Source organism: Parasteatoda tepidariorum, chromosome 4 (genome assembly GCF_043381705.1).
Source record: "Parasteatoda tepidariorum isolate YZ-2023 chromosome 4, CAS_Ptep_4.0, whole genome shotgun sequence".
NCBI lineage: Eukaryota > Metazoa > Arthropoda > Arachnida > Araneae > Theridiidae > Parasteatoda > Parasteatoda tepidariorum.
In genome coordinates this window covers 31,242,800-31,262,774 of record NC_092207.1, presented here as the reverse complement: position 1 = coordinate 31,262,774, position 19,975 = coordinate 31,242,800, and the positions used below count along the sequence as shown (strand labels likewise).

Genomic DNA, 19,975 nt, shown 5'->3' with positions numbered 1-19,975 from the left:
GGAGTAAAAAAGTTCTGAGACCTACAACTTTCTATCAACTAGTGATCTCGAGACGGTACGCACTGAAAATGATATAATCACAGTCAAATAACAAGTTTCTGTCGTCGTCCGCTAGATAGCTGCAATAGTCTGGTCCCTAGGCGAGATATCCCGTTTTGTCCGACTATCACGTTTTATCCAACTCCCCCCTATATATATATATATATATATATATTAATAAACTTTACAGAATGTAACAGCCGTGATGATTCATTTTAAAAAAACAATACAGTTCTGTTACTTACAATTTAAGCCACCACATTTTTGATATTAGTGTTCAGCATATCTTGTGTAGATATATTAACACGTTGAATGCCACGCTAATTTTACATGGCTTGCTCGTCTGGCCACACGTTAAATAACTACAAACTAAATTTGCAAATATAGACGGATTTTGCTAGTTTATAAAAGGTTTAGCATGACATATCTGAAAAAAGTAGTGAATTATATATGCCTGCAAATTGTTAAAAAATTGCTTAAAAATTGTTCAAAATCTACTAAATTGAATTTATTAAACCAAGAATCACAATAATTAAGTAAACTTTGAATAAATTTTCTGCGATTCCATAAAAATGTGTACATTTTATAGTTCTATAACATGCTATACGCTGTCAGCCAGCTGTTTTTCGCGGCCTATGTGAAAGGTCAATTTCGGCAAGCGGTGGGCAGCCTAAATGTAATTTCAGCGTCAGCCACCGGTAGTTGACGCAGCCTAAACTTAATGCCAGTGTCAGCCACCGGTGGTTGACGTGGCCTATATGGAAAGTTCAGTGTCAGCCACCGGTGGTTGACGCGGCCTACATGGAAAGTCCAGTGTCAGCCACCGATGTCTGATGTGGCTCTCAACGTGCTAATATGTATATAACTATGTTTCCTGTTTCAGCGGAACATAAGTTATTTATTTAATTTTCATCATGGTGCCCAAATTTTCATATATATATATATATAAGGTATTATTAGTAGTGCACTATTAATTTACTTGCTCATTTGATTAACAATATAATGGGAGGAAAATGTATTGCTTTTTAATGCTGTTTATTGTTTCATACATTCAGCAGATGAAGCTGTCACATATTTCATTAATAGTGTTTTGCTTCAGCTGTTTTACTGCAATTAATTTTACAATTATCTAACACGATTTTGCTTTAAATTCTTGTCTAATTATTAAAAAAGATGAATCGTTAGTATTTAAGTGCACCAATTATTTCTTAAACTCTTGTGTCAAACTCCAGACCTATTTCATTTGTACAATACTTAAAAATGTCAACTTGATATTTAAATATTCGAAACTCATTCACATTTTGAATTCAAATTCATATTAACGCTTTCATAAATTAAATTTAAGAATAAAATTGTCATCTTTCTATTCTACTCTTGTCACGCCTAGTTTCAAAAAGATGAGAAATCGCTAACAAAAAGGAATTCCTCCGACACAAATAGATAATTTAATTTCAATAATTGCTACCTTTCTTCAAAAGGCCCAATTGTTAGCGGCGCGACATAAAATTAGAATTTTTCGTCCCCTTCGAATTCTGAATGAGTTTACGAAAGGGGTGTCAAATACAGGATCACTATTCTTCTACGCTTGGGAACTTCTCAAAGGAAATAATAGAAATTTTGGAACGTGAATTAATAGACGTGAGAGATAGGGGATCTTTCTAAAGATAATTCAATTTTTGTTGAATTTCGTAGAAACGGTGAATTACATTTTACTCATTATACGACAGCAGAATTGACAGGAGTATTACTCAAGTTTAAGAGGGGATCCTTATTGAATCGAAATTTTATATATCCTTTTTAATTTAAAATATATTTTGTTTGAGGCATAGTATTAGTTAAAATGACACTCAGACAACTTTTTTTTAAATAATTTTTCTACACTGTAAACAATTTCGAATCAAATTACGGTATAATGCACTAGCACGCTGGGTGCTTCACCTTTAAAATACATTTTCACAGTAAAATATTATACTGTAACAGAGATGCCAACTGCTCCGGACAAGGCAGAATATTTTAAAAAGCGGTAGGGAACTAAAAACTAAAATTTGCTGATTTTTGTATTATTTTGCCGACATTTTAAAAGACTCAACAAGGCTTAACTGCAGCAAAAAAGCGTATAATTTAAACCTTTGAATTATTTAGAAGTAGTAGTATGTAAGAACCTTATAAATTGAATTTAATAAACCAAGAATCATACAATAAAAGACTACCACTCGAAAATATTTATCCCCTATCTGGAGCAAGTTGGCATCTCTGCTGTAATATTTACCGAAATATTTATTTAATTAGAGTGTTTCAGTGATTTTACTGTAATTATTACCGTAACAATTACGGTAAATCAAATTTTCGGTTCGTCACATGTTCTGTTAAAAATGGAATGCACCTTGAGTGTCTGTATTTTTTGCCTTAAATTGATGTGGAATTTTTTTACAGTGTATTTGATATCCTTCGTAAAGCTTAAAAAAATAAACATTCAATGAATAGACATTGGTCAACATAGCGGAATCACACACAAAACTGAAAGACATATAGTTATCGAATCAAAAGAGCTAAGATAATTGGATCTTTTTAAATGTTATTTATTATCGTTTTCGAGGTCTTTTCATGATTAGATTAAACAATACACGTTTTTAGAGTTAATTCATTCGAAATAAAGATTTATTGTAGTCAGTTTCCTTCGAAATCTTTGTTTAAAGCTAGTGTTGCTCGAGGCCTACTCATCTTAGTCAAAATTTATCGCAAACAAGCAATTCTCGCTGGTACTTATTCTTTTCAGGGACAGTAAAATACCTATTGCCAGAGTATCTATAGTAGTGCCTATATTTTCATATTTGTTACCTATGAAAACGTAAAATTGAGACGTTCACTACGGGGAATTCACACACGTCACGATTGCAAATCTGTACTGAATTGAATCTGCATTCGTCACTGAAGGCGACTCGGTTTTTTTAGTGCAATCCAATCCGTCGAGAGCGACACTCCAAATGGAGGCATCGGTGGCTGGGTATAAATGCAGTACAGCTTGCCAATGCAGTACAGAGACGCACCATTCATACAGCTGGTGCGATGGTATTGGGTGCTGTAAAATATGACACAAAATTACCTTACAGCCCTAAAGTAAGTGCTTGACATTCTTCAACCAAATGTGTTGCCAGTTATGGCAATGCTCCCAATAGTCGATTTTCAGCAAGGCAATGCTCTGTCTTACACAGCAAGGGTGTCACAGGACTAAAGTCCACCATAATGTCCTGGCATGCTGAGCGCTAGATTTGCTTCTAGTCATTTGGGTCTGCAAGTTAACAGCCCTCGTGTTTCAGAGTTTAGAGATGTGTTTACAGCAACTTTGTAATGAGATGCCTCTGGACATCATTAGGGACTTGTGTGCCATAATGCCAGACAGTATAATATCGCACATTCACACTGGAGGTGGCTCAGCAAGATACTTGCACCTCCATTTTTATTTTTTCCTGCAATAAATAATCATTTTGATTTGATCTTTTAATCACTTACTTATATCAACCTAATACTAACGATGTAAGTCCCGCAGTGGACTGATCGTTAAGACACGGTTCCCAGCAGATCACCGAAGTCAAGCATCACTCTCTGCGGTCAGTGTGCGGGTGGGTGACCACTTGGATCAGCCTGCGTAGGGACCGAGGGTGTGCGGTATTGGTCCTCGTTAAACTGTTCTACCGTAAAGTGCTCGACTTCCCGTGCAGGTTGTCGGGCTACCGAAGCAGGGGTGCCATCCCCTCCGCAGAGGATCAAAATTGTGATGGCATGTCTTCGGATCATCCTTAGGGATGTTTCCCAGACCGTCGCCAATAGCCCATTGTGCAGCTCTAGTGCGACGTAAATGAACAACAACAACTAACGATGTAAAATTTCTTTCCATCCTGACGTCCTGCAATGGATTGATCGTAAAGACGCAGTTCCCAGTAGAACACCGAAGTCAAGCATCACAGGCTGAGGTCAGTAATCGGGTGGATGACCACTTTGATCAGCCTGCGTAGGGACCGAGGGTGCGCTGTATCGGTCTTTGCTAACTGTTCTACGGTAAAGTGCTTGACTTCGTGTGCAGGTCGTAGGGCTATCAAAGCAGGGGAGCCATCCCCTCTCAGAGGATCAAAATTGCGATTGCATGTCTTCGGATCATCCTCCGGGATGTATGCCTGACCGTTGCCAATAGCCCATTGTACAGTTATAGTGCGACGTAAATAAAGTATCTACCTACCAACCTTTCCATACTGACAACACTTTTCAGGTGTGTGAAGGTTTTTGAAAATGGTTGTATTTTGAGCATATTTTAAATTTTTTTTTTTGGCTGAATTTTGTCTTCAAAATAACGCTATTAAACTTGTTTTTAAACTACTTGTTAGAAACAGAGGTTTCAAGTTTTCTGTTTTGTGTTTTTTTTTCAATATTTTTATTCCGCTACAATTGCAAATTTGGTTTGTACGCTTTTCCTGTATTCTGCTTGAACTCAAATTAATGTGTTCATTTTTTTATTTAAAAAGAACTTAAGATTGTGAATGGCTTTTCTATATTTTTATTATGTTTTTTTTTTCTCAATATTTTTCCTATCTATCACTTGAGAACTTATTGGGTGATTTTTCCGTTTTCAATCATTGATAGTACTTAATTGCTTTCTTCTTTACTGCATTCTTCTTATCATATTCTTTTCGAAACTTGTTTTAAACTGATTTTCTGCTGTTGTTTTATTAATTTAAAATTTTCTTTTGAATTTTTCTTTTAATTTAAAGCGTGTAAATTTTTTTTTGTTGTAGAGGTGGTTTTACGTTGTTTTGCATTATTTACTGCATCCAATTTATTACCTTGCACTCACTACCTATATTTTTCTCATAAAAATTTTCTAGTGATATTAAATATTTACTTTTAAAGTCCTGTAACAACATGTTTTAAACATAAAAACAATTGTTTATGAGAACAATTCCCGATTTTTAAATATTTGCCTTACCGAAACGGAACTTTGTCATTAGTTTTGACAGTGTCCAATGATTTCGGAAAAACAAAAGAAAATATAGATTGATGCTTTCAAACATTCTAATGTATATAAATCGACAAAAAGAAAAGAAGTGCGAGGTTTACATGATTGAAAAAGCTTTCTACTTATTTCAGAAAACCGAACGTCATGGCGTTTTCCTACTTTAGTTCTTCTAATGCACTCGTTCACTCATAATTCTGACAGGTTAATTTGAACGCCTCATGAACTAAGCCAACAATAGCACCAGACTGTGAAACTTTACTAGACCAACATATACCAGACCAAAAACTGTTTTGGTTACGGAGACGGGACTGCTATGCAATCAATCAAGTCCCTGTATTAAAGTTTCATCTTGAGTTGACAAACCCGCGACCAGGTTTACCTATCGACCTTTTTTAGAAACGAATACGTTCAATATTCTTAGTAAAAAGACTTTTATGTTTAGTAGCAGCATAATTATGGATTTGTTTTAAAACTCCAAGCATGAATTGTACTTTCTTTTTGTGCTAAAATTGTTTGAGATTTTTGGTGGTTGTTAGGGAAATCTAAAATGGGATCAATGTCTGATATAGTTTATGATAATATATCAATATATTATTTATAATTCTCCAAATATTCTTTATGCTTGGTGATATTGCTTTATTGAATATTAATAACGTTAATTTTGTTAATTCATTAATTTCTCAATTGTGTCATTTTAATGCAGTTATAAAAAATTTGTTTAAATTATGAATTTTTAAATACTTATTTAATGCTAAATTAGCACTTAAAATCCAAGATTAAGCATTTATTACTACCAAAATAAATACTTACTGAGTTAATAATATAGTGTTAACAATATAGAGTTAATAATATCGAGTTAATAATATCGAGTTAAAAATATCGATCTAATAATATCGAGTTAAAAATATCGATCTAATAATATCGAGTTAACAATATCGAGTTAATAATGAGTTAATTTACTCAGTTAATAATATTGTATAATTGAGTTCTGGTTCATTTGAGACTTCATTTAAACAATATTTTATTTAGAAATGAAATCTATATCACTTCATGCGATTTAAATATTTTTTCATAAATAAAAATATCATTTATCATAAAATATATTTATGATGAAGATAATTAGTTTTATTTCTTAGGCAATATTTGTTATAATGAAAGTTCTAAACATATTTATAAATTAATAAAAATGTTTCGTTTCAATGTTATTTGCTTTGAAATATTATAAATTTGTGTAAAAGAAAATATATCTATAACCTAATGATAACTTTTAATGTCCTTAGTTTTTATTTTTAAGTGTTATTACTGTTTGTACTTGTTTGTAGAAAATCACAATTCTATTAAAACAGATTATATTTATACAAATTCTGCGTAAAGGGTTTTATTTTGGATAAATTTTTATAATGAACTATTTTAATAATTTATTCAGAACTAAATTTCATATTTTATTTAAAACCAAATTTTATATTTTATTAGAAACTAATCTAAGCTAGTTTTATGTATTTAATATAATCTTATGTTCAGCCTACATTTTATTTAAAAAATTTTCTTTACGTTTGCTTTATTGTCAAACAAAGAAGCTTAAAATTTTGCTATAGTGCAGAAAAAATAATTAAAATTAGCTAAAGTACTGACTAAATATAAATTTTGTTAATTTTATTGCTTCTATACGTTTGCTTTATTGTCAAACAAAGTAGCTTAAAATTTTGCTATAGTGCAGAAAAAATAATTAAAATTACCTAAAGTACTGACTAAACATAAATTTTGTTAATTTTATTGCGATTAAACTTTTAAAAACAAAAGGCTCATTGGAACCATTAGAAGCCTGAGCAAATTTGGCTAATAATGAAAAAAAAGATCGTAAAATTAAAAGTTTTTATTCCTTGTATTTGGTACTAATTTAATAATTTTAAGAATCCAATTGAGCCAATATTTTTTGTATAAATTTAAGTCATACGTCCTTTATGCTAACAAACAAAAAATTCAGCACTGATTCAATTGGCTAAATAGCATGCAATATTATTTTAAACAATTAAATGTTTTTATAAGAGTTTTGAAATATTTCTCCCTGATTAAGACAATATTTTTTTAAAAATAATTTCAGATGCAGAATACTTTTTTACTAAGTTACTTTTTAAAATGAAATTAATCCCACTCATGTACAGAAAGTACAATTTTTTTTAAAATCTTTAAACAGTAACGTAAAATTAAAAAAAGATAAGTAAATACTGTTGAATTTAAATTATCCACCAGCATGCAAAGTTTTTTTCCGGCAAATTTATGCTATCCGTGATTAAAATATCAAAGCGTAAATATTGATTCCTTTCTGGCTTGCTCTAATGCATCCGTGAAACGTAAATGTTTTCAAGTTCGAAAGTGACTTTTATTTTCACCAACTAATGCTCAAATTCGTCCCCAAAAGCCAACGAAACTTCAGCGAAAATACCAAATTTCTTAAAATTCATTTGGATTTAAAATGTTTGACATTTTTAAATTAAAGCTTAATCAAAACAGCTTATTTTGGATCACTCTTATTAGTTTGTTTAACCTAATTAAAGTCGAAACTTTAGTTTTTCGTCAAAAAAATCTCTTAACGTGATATATTATTTATTAAGGTATAGGAAACCATTGGAAAACTGAATTTTTAAATTTCCTTCAATAACACTAAAAAAATGTGTCCGGTGTATGGGACGTTGACTAAATCTCTAACTATATATTGCTCATCTTTTAGAAATAGAGTACACTTTTGGTTTTGTGGAAGTAGTATTGTCTTCAAACAGAAAATACAAAATGTACGCAAAATACTTATTTTATTGTAATTTTTTCAGTTGGATTCAAAGAAAATTTTTGAAAGAAAAATACTGTAATTTTTAATTTGTTTTTATTTTAAATTGTTGCGCGATAAGAAATAAAGCATGTTGATGCAACCAACATCGCATTACTTTTTTTTCTTTGCATTTTGACAGAGGTTTTGTATTGCAAACCCTGCATCTTCTTTGCTTTTTTATTGTTTGAATTGGGAAATAGGTAGTAAAGGACATTGAGCTGTTCGTCTTGATCTGATGCTCGATGGACTTCAAACCACCACCAGAGTTGAATTACCAGTAATTCACAATGATATCTGAATGCCTTTACCACTGCGCAATTATGCCACTCTTAAAAAACATATGGATAAAAAACATATCTGAAACAAAATGTTTAAAAAATTACGAACCATAATATCTCTGTATTAAACCCTGAAATAATGTAAATTGTCCCAACTTTAATCAAGTGTTAAATTGAATTGATCATTTTTTGCTTAAGTTAGACCATAGTATCGTGTAATTATAAGATTAAGGATAATTAATTTGAATAATATGATTATTCAAATTAATTATCCTTAATTACCGTACTAGCGCTAAAACAAATTTAAAACTTTGCGTGATTCCACGGCAGCTGCACTAAAAAAAGTATAACTACCAGATAATGGTAAAATTAGCAGTATTTCCGGCTCTGTTGGAACGCCGAAAATCTAGATAAATTTTATCAAAGAAAGTAGGTAATAAGCTTAGTAAAATTTACAATAAAATATTGTTTTATTATATGTCATAATGCTTGGAGAATGTGGTAAAATTTGAGAACATCTTAGAGTGTGGTATGAAGACCATTTATTTGAAGGAATTTACACTTTAGCTTTGTATTTTTTACTAAATGTGTGCTAATAAGGACTGTTCTTTGGGAAACCATAATTTGAACTTTATTATATGAGCAAAACAATTACCAACTGAATGCTTTAAATACATTTTAGCATGGTTTTACTAACCAGAATTGTTTTGTTTTTCTTCAGATTATCAATTACCATACAGAATGGTAATTTCACCAGTTTTTTTTCTCCATTACTATTTCCAGGTTACGAAGATTTTTTAATTAATACGAATAAAAGTATTATGTATCCACATTTGGTAGTAAGATATTGTTGGTATAAATACATACTTACAAAAGTTATTTTGGCAAATAATTTCTATACATAGTTTCGAAATTGCCTTACAATACACTTCAACATGCTTTCAAAATAATTGAAAAGTTTAGATTTATCATCCATCAAGAATTTTATTACAATGTAAGTTTTTTTATAATTAAGTTACAATTTATACAACGGCATTGATGACAAGATATTGTTGGTATAAATACATACTTACAAAAGTTATTTTGACAAATAATTTTTAACATAGTTTTGAAATTGCTTTATAATACATTTCAACATGCTTTCAAAATAATTGAAAAGTTTAGATTTATCATACGTCAAGAATTTTATTACAATGTAAGTTTTTTATAATTAAGTTACAATTTACACAAAGGCACTCGGTTACTATACTTCTTTTATAATTGCGTGCATAAATAAAATTAAAAAAAATAAAACCCGAAGAGAAATAAAATTATTCTCTTATTCCTTCGATGATTTATTTGACTTTCAAAAATAGAAGGATAAGAAAAAGAGAACTCTTTCAGGGATTGTCTTGGGAAATGAAAATCTGTTGCAAAACTAGTTGCGTAAAAAGATTTTCTACTCATTGAGGCACTTTGATACGTATTATCCAATTCTCTAGAGTCCGACACACCCTTTTTATTTGTCACGCGAGGACTTGCGAAAGGGGGAGGGAAGGCATTATTCGAGGGTCAAGCGCTGAGATTTCAGCTTACAAATAGTAGACACATCCTGATTCAATCTACAACAGATTTGTGAGCTTGATAAAAAGGATCACGTGATTCGTGTCCACTGGATAAGACTTTATATCTTTCGGTTCTGACATGAATGTGTGCATTTTATGTAACTATATTACTTTTTCTGCGAATAAAATCGGTTTAAACAACTCACCCTGTCAACTTGAAGAAAGTGAAGAAAGTTAGAGTAGTTTGGACGTATACTTTTAGAAAAAATAGATTTTTATGTTTCGAAATATTTTATTCTTTTGTATTACAAAATATTCCTCTCAATAAAAATAATCTTGATTTAAAATAACGGATTTCGGAGCATTTAGTGCTATATATTTTAGAACCGGCGTTGAACAGCCGACCTGATTCTTAGTATACGACTATCGTTGTTCAACTTCATAGACTTGCAATTTTGAACGTAACTCAGAAGACAAGGGTACTCCTGGATCAGACATTGTCACAAACTAGCCTTTGTGGAGGAAGTTACCATAGAACTAATCCCCGCATATGCATCACATGGTGAGGAAAACCATAAAAGCGTCCTCCGGTTTGTCCAGTGGCAAGGGGATTCTAATCTATTAACTCTCTACCACTGATAATATTTTACATTAACCACCTTTGCAGTGTGAGTCGGGAACAGCCACAGCTGGTATTCGAACTTAAGGCACCAAATACAGTAATCTCATGATTGTGTATAATATAACAAACGTCAATTAAGGACAAATGCTCGCTTATAGTGCGTTTAAATTTTAATTTTTACCATTACTTTGTTGGAATATTTGAGCATTGCTATATATTATGAGAACTTAATAGTTCTACTGCATAAGAATTTGCATGAAATAACTTTTTTTGCATGAAATAACTATAGTCACTTCTTCAAGGAAACTTGTTTCACCAATAGCAAAGAAATATTTTGTCATTCTAATTATTTTTTCAAGGAAAAAAAGCACTCAGCAATGCTTAAGGTATCTAATTTTTCTAATAATCACTGAGCACTATATAGCTGAGTCAATGTCACCTTAATAACACAAGACAGAGAGAACAAAGAGATAAACTACACCCATTCCCAAAGCGGGTTTCAAACTCTGGATCTTCTTGGTACACATTTCATCACACATCACGTGATTTCGTGAGGAAATAATTCTCAAAATTAAGAAAATATGTAGCTCAAAGATTGTTGAATCGTATAAAGTGAGAGTTTTACTTCGAAGAGTAAAAAAAAAACTTTTTTTGGCAATTTTATTTGCTAATTATACTGCTTATTATAATTGGACTGAGTTGAAGATATATTTTTGTATACTGATGGCGTTATCAATTCCAAATAATCTAAATTTCTTCTAAATCATTAGTATTAATTTGTTCTAATTTCAAAAGTTCATCAATTTCGTTAATTCGTTTCGTTACAGTAGCTCTTAAAGAACTTCGTTTTTTCTTTAGCTTAGCTATTTCGTCAGTAGACATGTTTCTTATATTTATATATATAACAGTATTCTAATATGAATAAACAATTCTAATTCTAAATGTTTTATTGTTTATCTATACTGCTATTCTATATTCTATTATTCACAATGTAAATTCTTTATTATTTATCATCAAATATACTATACTAAATACGCCATCCCCGCTGGGATGGGATGCCAAATTTTGATTGTTCTGAAGAAGTAACGCCATCAGTACTCAAAATATATGATTAAATGCTAACTTAAGTGCCGTTGGGAAATTATATGAAGAACATAATATACCATATAACCTAATGATAAAATTAATAAGCACCTCTCTATTTACTGACCAAGAAAGCAAAGCATTTTTTGATGCTTTACTTTTGCTGTCAATAAATAGAGAGGTGTTGATTAATGTCAAATTAGTCAGTTTTGACAAATTTGTCAGTTCTGTAAAATCAGTTCACTGTTTTATAAATTTTTATCAATTCGTAGTGATGTATGTTATGTAATACTAAAAAATAAATGTATGCTGTTCCATATATTCTAACTGTTTGTTTTTATCTTTTTAGGTGAGTACTCATCGCTTTTGTTTAATAAAAACAATTTTGTTGTAATTACGCCTCCAGATGTGTCAAAAGGATATATCCCTTTCTACCTATAGTTTTTTATTGATACGACAGTCCAGGTAACAATTTTTAATTTCAAAAAACCACTTCAACTGGTTTAAACTTTCAATATTATAACATGTTTTAGGAAATTTTGAAAGCTATTTTTTTTATTAAAAAATGTGTTCGGTGAATAAAAGGAGTTATATATGTAGGGGTTTTACTTAAAAACGAAATTAAAAGGTAGCTAGAAAGTGTGTTTTAGTGTATACGAAGTAAAATCAATATATTTTCATAAAGAAAAAGCAGGATACGTACTTTGTATCTTATTGAATACAGTGTAGTGAACACAATACAATTGAATACTGATAGATCTTGATCTAAAAAATTTTCTTTATAAAAATTACAGTTTGGTTGACAACTGAAGAATTAGAAAAATTGGATAAAACTAAGTTACATCGAAAATATTTTGAATATATTATTATTTTTTATAATATTGCAAATGTATAGTTGTTTTTGAACACTACTTAACTTTCATCAGAATCCTGAACATAGGAAAAAATTTTTGACTTTTACTAATGAGGCACATGATGCAGGACAAATTAATTTATTCGGAGATGTTCATTGGAATGGCAATTTCAGACGCTTCCCATAGAAATCTCCTTGCCCTGTTTAGAAAATTTTAAAACTTGCATAATTCCTTTTTTTTCTTTTCAAACTTATGCTCTTAAACTCTTATTAAACTTTCTTTTCAAACTTCTCTAAAACTATACTTTTTAAGTCGCAATTTCAAACTGATAAAAAAATTTCTCACATTGAAACACATATTATGTTTAGGAATTAGTTCAACTTTTAAGCACCATAACAATTGCAAAAAAAAGAATAAACCCATAATTACAATCAATGGATTTGTCCCATTTTTTGTGAAGTTTTGTGAATTAGATTGTCAAAGGACAGCGTCTCTTACTAAAGGAAAAGATGTTTTGTTTCCTTCTTAGAGTCGATAAAATGTATATGGGATTCTTTTAAAACAACATATCAAACTAATACCTTTCTTTTTGTAATTCATAGAATTCTTCCATTTTTTTCAGTTATTTTTAGCTATATAAATTAAAAATTAGGAGTATACTATTGGATTCGGATTTTTTCTAGCTAAAATTCGAATCCAATTTTAATTTTAAATAGGGAAAACAAATTTTACCACGTAAGAAAGTCGACACAATTCTAACTTTCTGGTGTTGAGTAACTGGTTGAAATTGTACTGAAAGTTTCCTGTAACCTACTATTTTTCCCATCAATAACATAAAGAAATCGGGTTTTAAATCCAGGAAAGCCTGCACCCGAAAATTCGGGAAAAGTCGAAGCTATGGCTAATAGGGTAAAAATGCGTGTTTCAAATGAGTGTTTAACAAAATTTATACAACAAAACAGAAGTGTTTAGCAAAATTGAAATGTGCATATTAAAAATAACAGTTAAAAATGCGTGTTTTAAGAAAATAGACGCATCCTAAAATGAGATTTCTGAAAAAAGTACTTAACTCAACATGAGTGTTTAAGAAAATAAACACAGCCTGAAATGTGCATTCAGGAAAAAAGGACTTAACTCAAAACGTGTTGAACAAACGTGTGTTGAAAAAAATGGACATGGCAGGAAAATTGAGTTTGAAAAAAGTACTTAAGCTGAAAATGTGCCTTGTAGGACAAATTCAAAGCCCGAAATGTGTGTTTGAAAGAAATAGCTCAAAATGTGCATTATGGAAACTGAATATTGAACACCCTTTGTGTTTTTAATGCTAAACAAAAAAAATAATTTCTTAACATTTACATTACTCTTGAAAAGTAAGCTGGGGGAAGTAATATGAATATTTTTTTAACTTTTTAAGGCCTAATATATAACCATTTTTAATCAGTTAATCATTTTTTAAATACAATAATTATAGCATTGGTTTAAAAACTGTATTTAAATGATATGTTTTTTTTATAACTATGTCTATTTTCCTAAACAAATATTGTTAGCTATATCCATTTCTTTTTCTTATGCTCATTCTGGGCCCCAATTTCTTCAATACACATTTTATAAAATGTTTATTTTTAAAAATAAACACTTATTTTTAATTTCTATCATTTTTTAGAAGCACATTTCAAGTTATGTCTATTTTCTTCAACTTGCATTTTGAGGTATACACATTTCTAAAAATGTGAATACTGAGTGACCTTGAATTTCCAAAATTTGTGCTTTTTCCTTCTCTTAAACGCACACGATTCGAAATGTCTATAAAATGAAATTTAAGCGAAATGTACTTTTATTATTTTAAACACTAAATTTTTATAAATTTGATATTTTAGAATTCGGTATATATTTGGTTCGGTATATATTTATTGCTGTTTAAATGTAATAATTTTTTTTCCAAAACGAAAAGACGAACAATTTTGTTATATTGAATGATTCATCAAAATCATAATTTTTAACGCAAACATTTTATTTTTAATTCAAGCAATAATGATCTACAATCTGCTTTCTTAATACCATAATATTTGATACTCTTTTTTACTTTCAAAATTCGCGTAGTTCTTACTTTCTCTTCATCTTATTTTAAACCACTAGAGGCCAATTAAAATGTAAGTTCTTATATTTCTTTATTTTTTTTTTTGTTGTAAAATCTAGCTTTAAAATCCTTTTATTATAAGTATTAGATTGAATAAGTTATTTGTCATAACAAAGTTTAGCAAATATATTAGGATGTAAGTTTTTGTTTATTCCGCATAGGTTCATTATATTATTTTTTATGTATTTTACTCATTTAATTGGTCTGCTAAACCTCTTATCTTTTTAATTTTATTTTATTTTTAAATAGTTACGTATATTCATACTTTGTTTCACCTGCATTGATTATTATTTATTTTGAAATGAACTTAAATGTATTTTTATTTTGTGAGTTGACTTGAACATTAAAGTAGATCATTAAGAGAAAAGACAAATAAATTTATTTGATTTTATTTGCTTCATATTCTTTTCTCGTTATATTTTATTTTTTTAGTGAGATTTTGAGAAAAGATTTAAGGATTGAAGAAATCTATTTAGAAAAGCCGACTAAAATATTTATGTTTTGTTTTGTGCATTTTGTAACTTTAATCCTCTTCAAACTTTCTCCCAATAAGAATATAAAATGTAAAATCATTTAAAATTTCTTGTTAATTTTAAAACTTTAAGTTACCATTTTTAATTTTAAGAAAACAAAAACTTGATAAAATTGACAAAATAATTCTTGAAAGCAGAATTGTATTTAATTCTAACATTTGTATTGAAAATATCTGCTTTTTAATCATAATTATTGGACTTGATGGAATTAATAAAAATAATTCAAGAGCTCTTAGATTTCAATAAATTAAACGAATGAAGAAACAACCACGAAGAGCAAATGGCCTAAAAATGAGGGGAAAATTTTACATATTATTAAAAACGAATGCTATCACTAATTTTAATCACAAATCTATTTTTTTAATATTTATTTAAATAGATATAAATACAGCTTTAAAAAGTTATTATTTAAATAGTCACTAAATTAATGAGTTTTCAGAATAGCATTAAGTAAATTTCATTAAATTAAACGAATGAATTGGACTGAGGCTTGGATTGTGGCTTCGTCCAAGCCACAAAAAATTTGTCCATTTCGAATTCACAACTATCCCAATGATGCACCCATTTAATCTCTAAAAATATAAAATCTTTTAATCAAAATAAATCTTTTAAAAATTTGAAAATATCTATTTTTTAATAAATGATATTTATTTGATTTATAAATTAAATTAATGATCAAGTGGACCAAACTGTGAAGTGTTTAGAGAGCTGACCTTACAACAGAATGGTCCTGGGTTCGATTCCCGAACAAGGCATGGATGTTCTTTCTTTCGCTGAACTAACTGTTATTACAGTGGGGGCACCGTTGGCCCACCTAGTATAGTACGCCTCTTAAGCTTTTTAAAAGTAAAATAATACAAAAAGTGAGTTAAAGTATGAAACCTAGATTAAGTCATAAAATTTCAAATCCTGAAAAGAAATTTTCAAAATAAAAAATTAAAACAAATTATGAGAAAACATACTTAGAATTAAGCAAACGGGGAAATTTTCTTCCAGTAATTTGTTTGTACTTGGATATTGCAAAATTTTATTTTACCAATTGAAATTTCATAGCTTGCTCTTGGTTTGCCTTTTTCTATACTTTAAATTTTAATTCAGTTATGAAGGGGAAAGAGAATTTGCTAAGAAAAAATTTCTCCCGTAGTATAGAGTCCTCTTAGTCAATGAGCCATTGCAACTCTCATTTTACAGTATAAACATTGAAAATTATTAAAATATGAAAAAAACTTTATTCGTTTGGGATAAAAGTTTTTTTTTATCAATAAGTTTAATTTTGTATAAAACTGTTCGAATGTCAAAGGATTCATAACAATAAATTAAGGTATAAGGCTAGTTTTGACAACTTTTTTAAACTACTAATATAAAATTAAACAAACCTAGTTTATTTGTTTTATGAGTAAAAACTAATAAATATGGCTAAAAATATTATTATTATTGCTATTATTATTGTTATTTTAAATGACCATTGTTAGGTAAAAATAAGGAATTTTTTGCATATATGCCAAACACTGTGAAAGAAAAATTGCTAATGCCTGTAACAAAAAACGATTTGATGATTTTATTTAGAAGGCTATCAACTATGTTTTGAACTATTGTCTTAAAAGCAAGTGCATATACTTCTGAGTTACGGATCAATGTAGTTGAAAAAGCATATTTTAAAAATTTCTGCGCTTGTCTTTACAAAAAAATGCAAAAAGAAATTTAATAATTTTTTTAGTCCATAGTTCATAACCACTCATGAAAAAAAAATATTTAAAAAATAACATGAGATATTTTATTTAAGGTGGTTTAAAATGTGAAAAAAAATCTGATTTTAAGATAAACGCATTTAAAGATTTAAAAACCATTAGTCTTTCCCCTGTTATCACCTTACACAAAAGCTGCTATAACTTCGTAAATAATTAGAGTACAAACAAAAGTGAAGCATTTTTAGCAAACTAAAACTACATGGATTCTAAATTTATAGCTAACTCCATTTCAAAAAACAAATTGCCCCAAATCATGCTTTTGCGCAAGTTATATACTTTAATATATTTAAATCCATTTTTCAACTTCTCACTCTTATTTACTTTTGCGAACAAGATACAGAACAAGTACTCGGACATAATTATTTCATCAAAATGAAACATGGTGCAGAAATACGTAACACAGCAGACGACGATGAAACGTAAGATATATGCATAAATAACGGCACTATCATCAGCAAGTTTGCTCTATTCTCGGTATCTATCAAGAAACAGACTGGGGACCATCTTTCATGATCAACATCAATTTTTCTTGCCATGGCAGGCTATCGACATGAATAAATAATCCATTCCTTACTGTCCACCAAACGGGTTAGAAAGGGATCATGTGACAGATGGGCGTATCTCTTTCTGTAACAAACACGAGGCAAAGGCTTCATTAAATGTTAATGATCTCGATAGACTTTTGCTTAAACTTTTACATGATTCGGCAAATAGTATGCAAATAGTAATGGTCTTATGGAAAGATACATTTTGTTTCGTTTTGAAATGTATCTATCATGTACTTTAAATCGTTTTTAAGTGTTCAGATTTTTTAAAGCAGACAAATAATAATTAATTTTTTTTAAGAAATGTAGTAAGATTTTTTTATTTACGTTTATTATTTCACTCAGAAATAGCAAGGTTGTGTAAATTTGAAAAATAAATTTTGGAAGTCTAATTTGTAAATGAATAAACACACTGAGATACATTAGCCTTTTTTTATGAGTACTACTACGATATTATTTTTATACTGGTAAGTAAGCAGTGTGTAAGAGTTTTTGAGCATTCCAAAAAACTAAAAATATTTTAGAATTCTATAAGTGATATAGCATACTATTACATTATATATATTTTTACACGGTTTGATTTTATTTAAGTAAAAGTGTACAAGTCTCTATTCTAGCTAAAGCACTTAATTATTAGCTTAACGAGCTTATTAAACATGTTTTTTTTTAAATAAATAAAACACCGATCATTAAAAAAAATATAAATAATTTAGGATTAAAAACTATGCGAATCATGGATATTTTGAATCGTGTTATTCCTCGTTTGATACTAGATGGCGGTACTGTCTCTACTTTGTTTCCGTCTTTCATTACGAAAGTATGTAGTGAAAGCAACTCAAGTAACTTATTCAATAAGTATTTAAAAATTCTGAATTTAAAAAGGTAATAGCTCCTTCATTGCCTTGATTAAAACATCGATAAATATTGAATTTAATAATAAAATGTAAATTCTGATATTAATGTAAATAATGTATTGTTATAAACTTTTAACTCATTTGAAAAGTCATATGATTTTGTAATGTGTATAAAAGCTTAGACAAATTTAAAGTTTAATATTGACATATTTAAAAAAAAAAATCGGTATTTATTTTTTTTTCTTTTTTCCTTTTTGCTGCTTTTAAGAAACTAATGCAAAACACGTTATTTTATTTGAAAAAAAGGTAATAGATAAAATTCAAAACTGTGCATGTAAGTAGATAGAACTCTTGATTAATATGAAAATAAATTTATTCGGTAACATACTTTAAATTGCATTTATTTTAATCCATATTGTATTTGGATAGAGATTCATATTTATAGTTTGAATTAGTATTTTAATTTAAATATTCACAGTGATTTTATACTTAACTATTTCTACAGTTTTAAAAAAAAAATATCTTATATAATTTTTCATATATGATATTATATATAGTTTTTATGCAGTTCTTATATATAATTTTACCTATTGTTGATGTCATACCTAACTTTTGGAAAAAAATTTCTATTCGCTTGAAAAAAAGTTTCAATATATGACAAAATACGCCAAAAGTAAAATTAATGCTAAGGGGTTCAAATTTTGGATCGCTCTTCTGACCATATTGAGACCATATTTTTCAAATTGTTACTATTCCACATGTTTTGATTATCAGAAATCATAATCCATTAAAAGAAAAATATGTTTACTCAGAGAAAGTATGTTTTTGTGCCAGTGTTCGATTTCGTAACTTGAAATATCGTATTCACCAATTACCTTGCATTTTTGAAGTCTCCCTTTCGAACCATTATTATTGAGTCCCTGCGCGTGAAAATCCGTCAATTATACCAAAAGTTATTCAGAGTAATTTGTTTTTTCTTCGCTCTTACATTAAAACTTATCTCAGAAGATATTTTTTAATATAATAACGAAAAAATGGGGTTGCCAAAAGAACATTTCTGTAAATGCTTGTTTTTATTTAAATATAAAGTAAAGTGTCTTTGTTTTTGTCCGAAATTTTGCTACTGAATATAAAGTATAAATTAAGTTAGTTTTAGCCATTTTCAATTATTTATTTTTTTTGAAACTAGAAAACTGATCAAACTTTTCTGAAACTAAAAAATGTACTAAGATGTGCCAATGCAATGGATACCCTAGAAACCAAATTGATTATGCGATCTTAAATCAGGATTTAATTTTGAAAATGTAGATAAATAACGCGAAATGGAAAATAAAGAAAAGAAAATGCTGCTCAGTTTTCTGGATATACTTTTTTTTGATATTTTATATGACTCTATTTGAAAAATAACATTACGAAATTAAAAAATAAAAATAAATGAAAAGAAAATCACTCCATAATTGTTTAACAAGGAATAGTTTTCTATATCAATTCTTGTTAGATAACAAGTTAAAAAATAATAAAAACTCATGAATGTTCGAAATAATATTTTAACTTTAAAAATATTGAATGTATACACATTTTTTATGCATGAAATGCTTTTCTATTGGTGCATAAGAAGCAATATCATGAGCCAATACAACCAATTTGCTTTTCCTAAGGCAGAAACACTTCCCAAGATAGGATTCAAGATACCAAATAAATTCTTTTACTTTCTTAATACAGCCGATAATTTTATTTTTCTCCATACTCCAAAAAAAAAAAAATGATAAAAGAAAGGAGCAAAACGGAAAGGCCACGTGCCTCATCTTTCCCAGAAATCACTCTGGGAAGCGAAAGAGTCCCAAGCAGTTGTGGTCTCCATTCTCCGTTGCCTAGCAACTGTCTCTAACGTCAAAGATCTGCTCTC

General features: G+C 29.1%; 1 protein-coding gene across 3 annotated transcripts in view; it reads left to right on the top strand.

Moving 5' to 3' along the window:
• The window catches only part of LOC107456609 (CUGBP Elav-like family member 4), a 672,772-nt gene that overhangs the window by 293,945 nt on the left and 358,852 nt on the right, over positions 1–19,975 (top strand). The window contains exon 3 of one of the 3 annotated variants that reach the window (XM_071179610.1): positions 11,748–12,670. The exons of the other annotated variants lie outside the window; for them this stretch is intronic. Within the exon in view, the coding sequence (XP_071035711.1) occupies positions 11,748–11,792 (45 nt within the window). The 3' untranslated portion in view covers positions 11,793–12,670. Of the gene's footprint in view, positions 1–11,747; positions 12,671–19,975 lie in introns of those variants that run through there. 3 annotated transcript variants of the gene reach the window in all.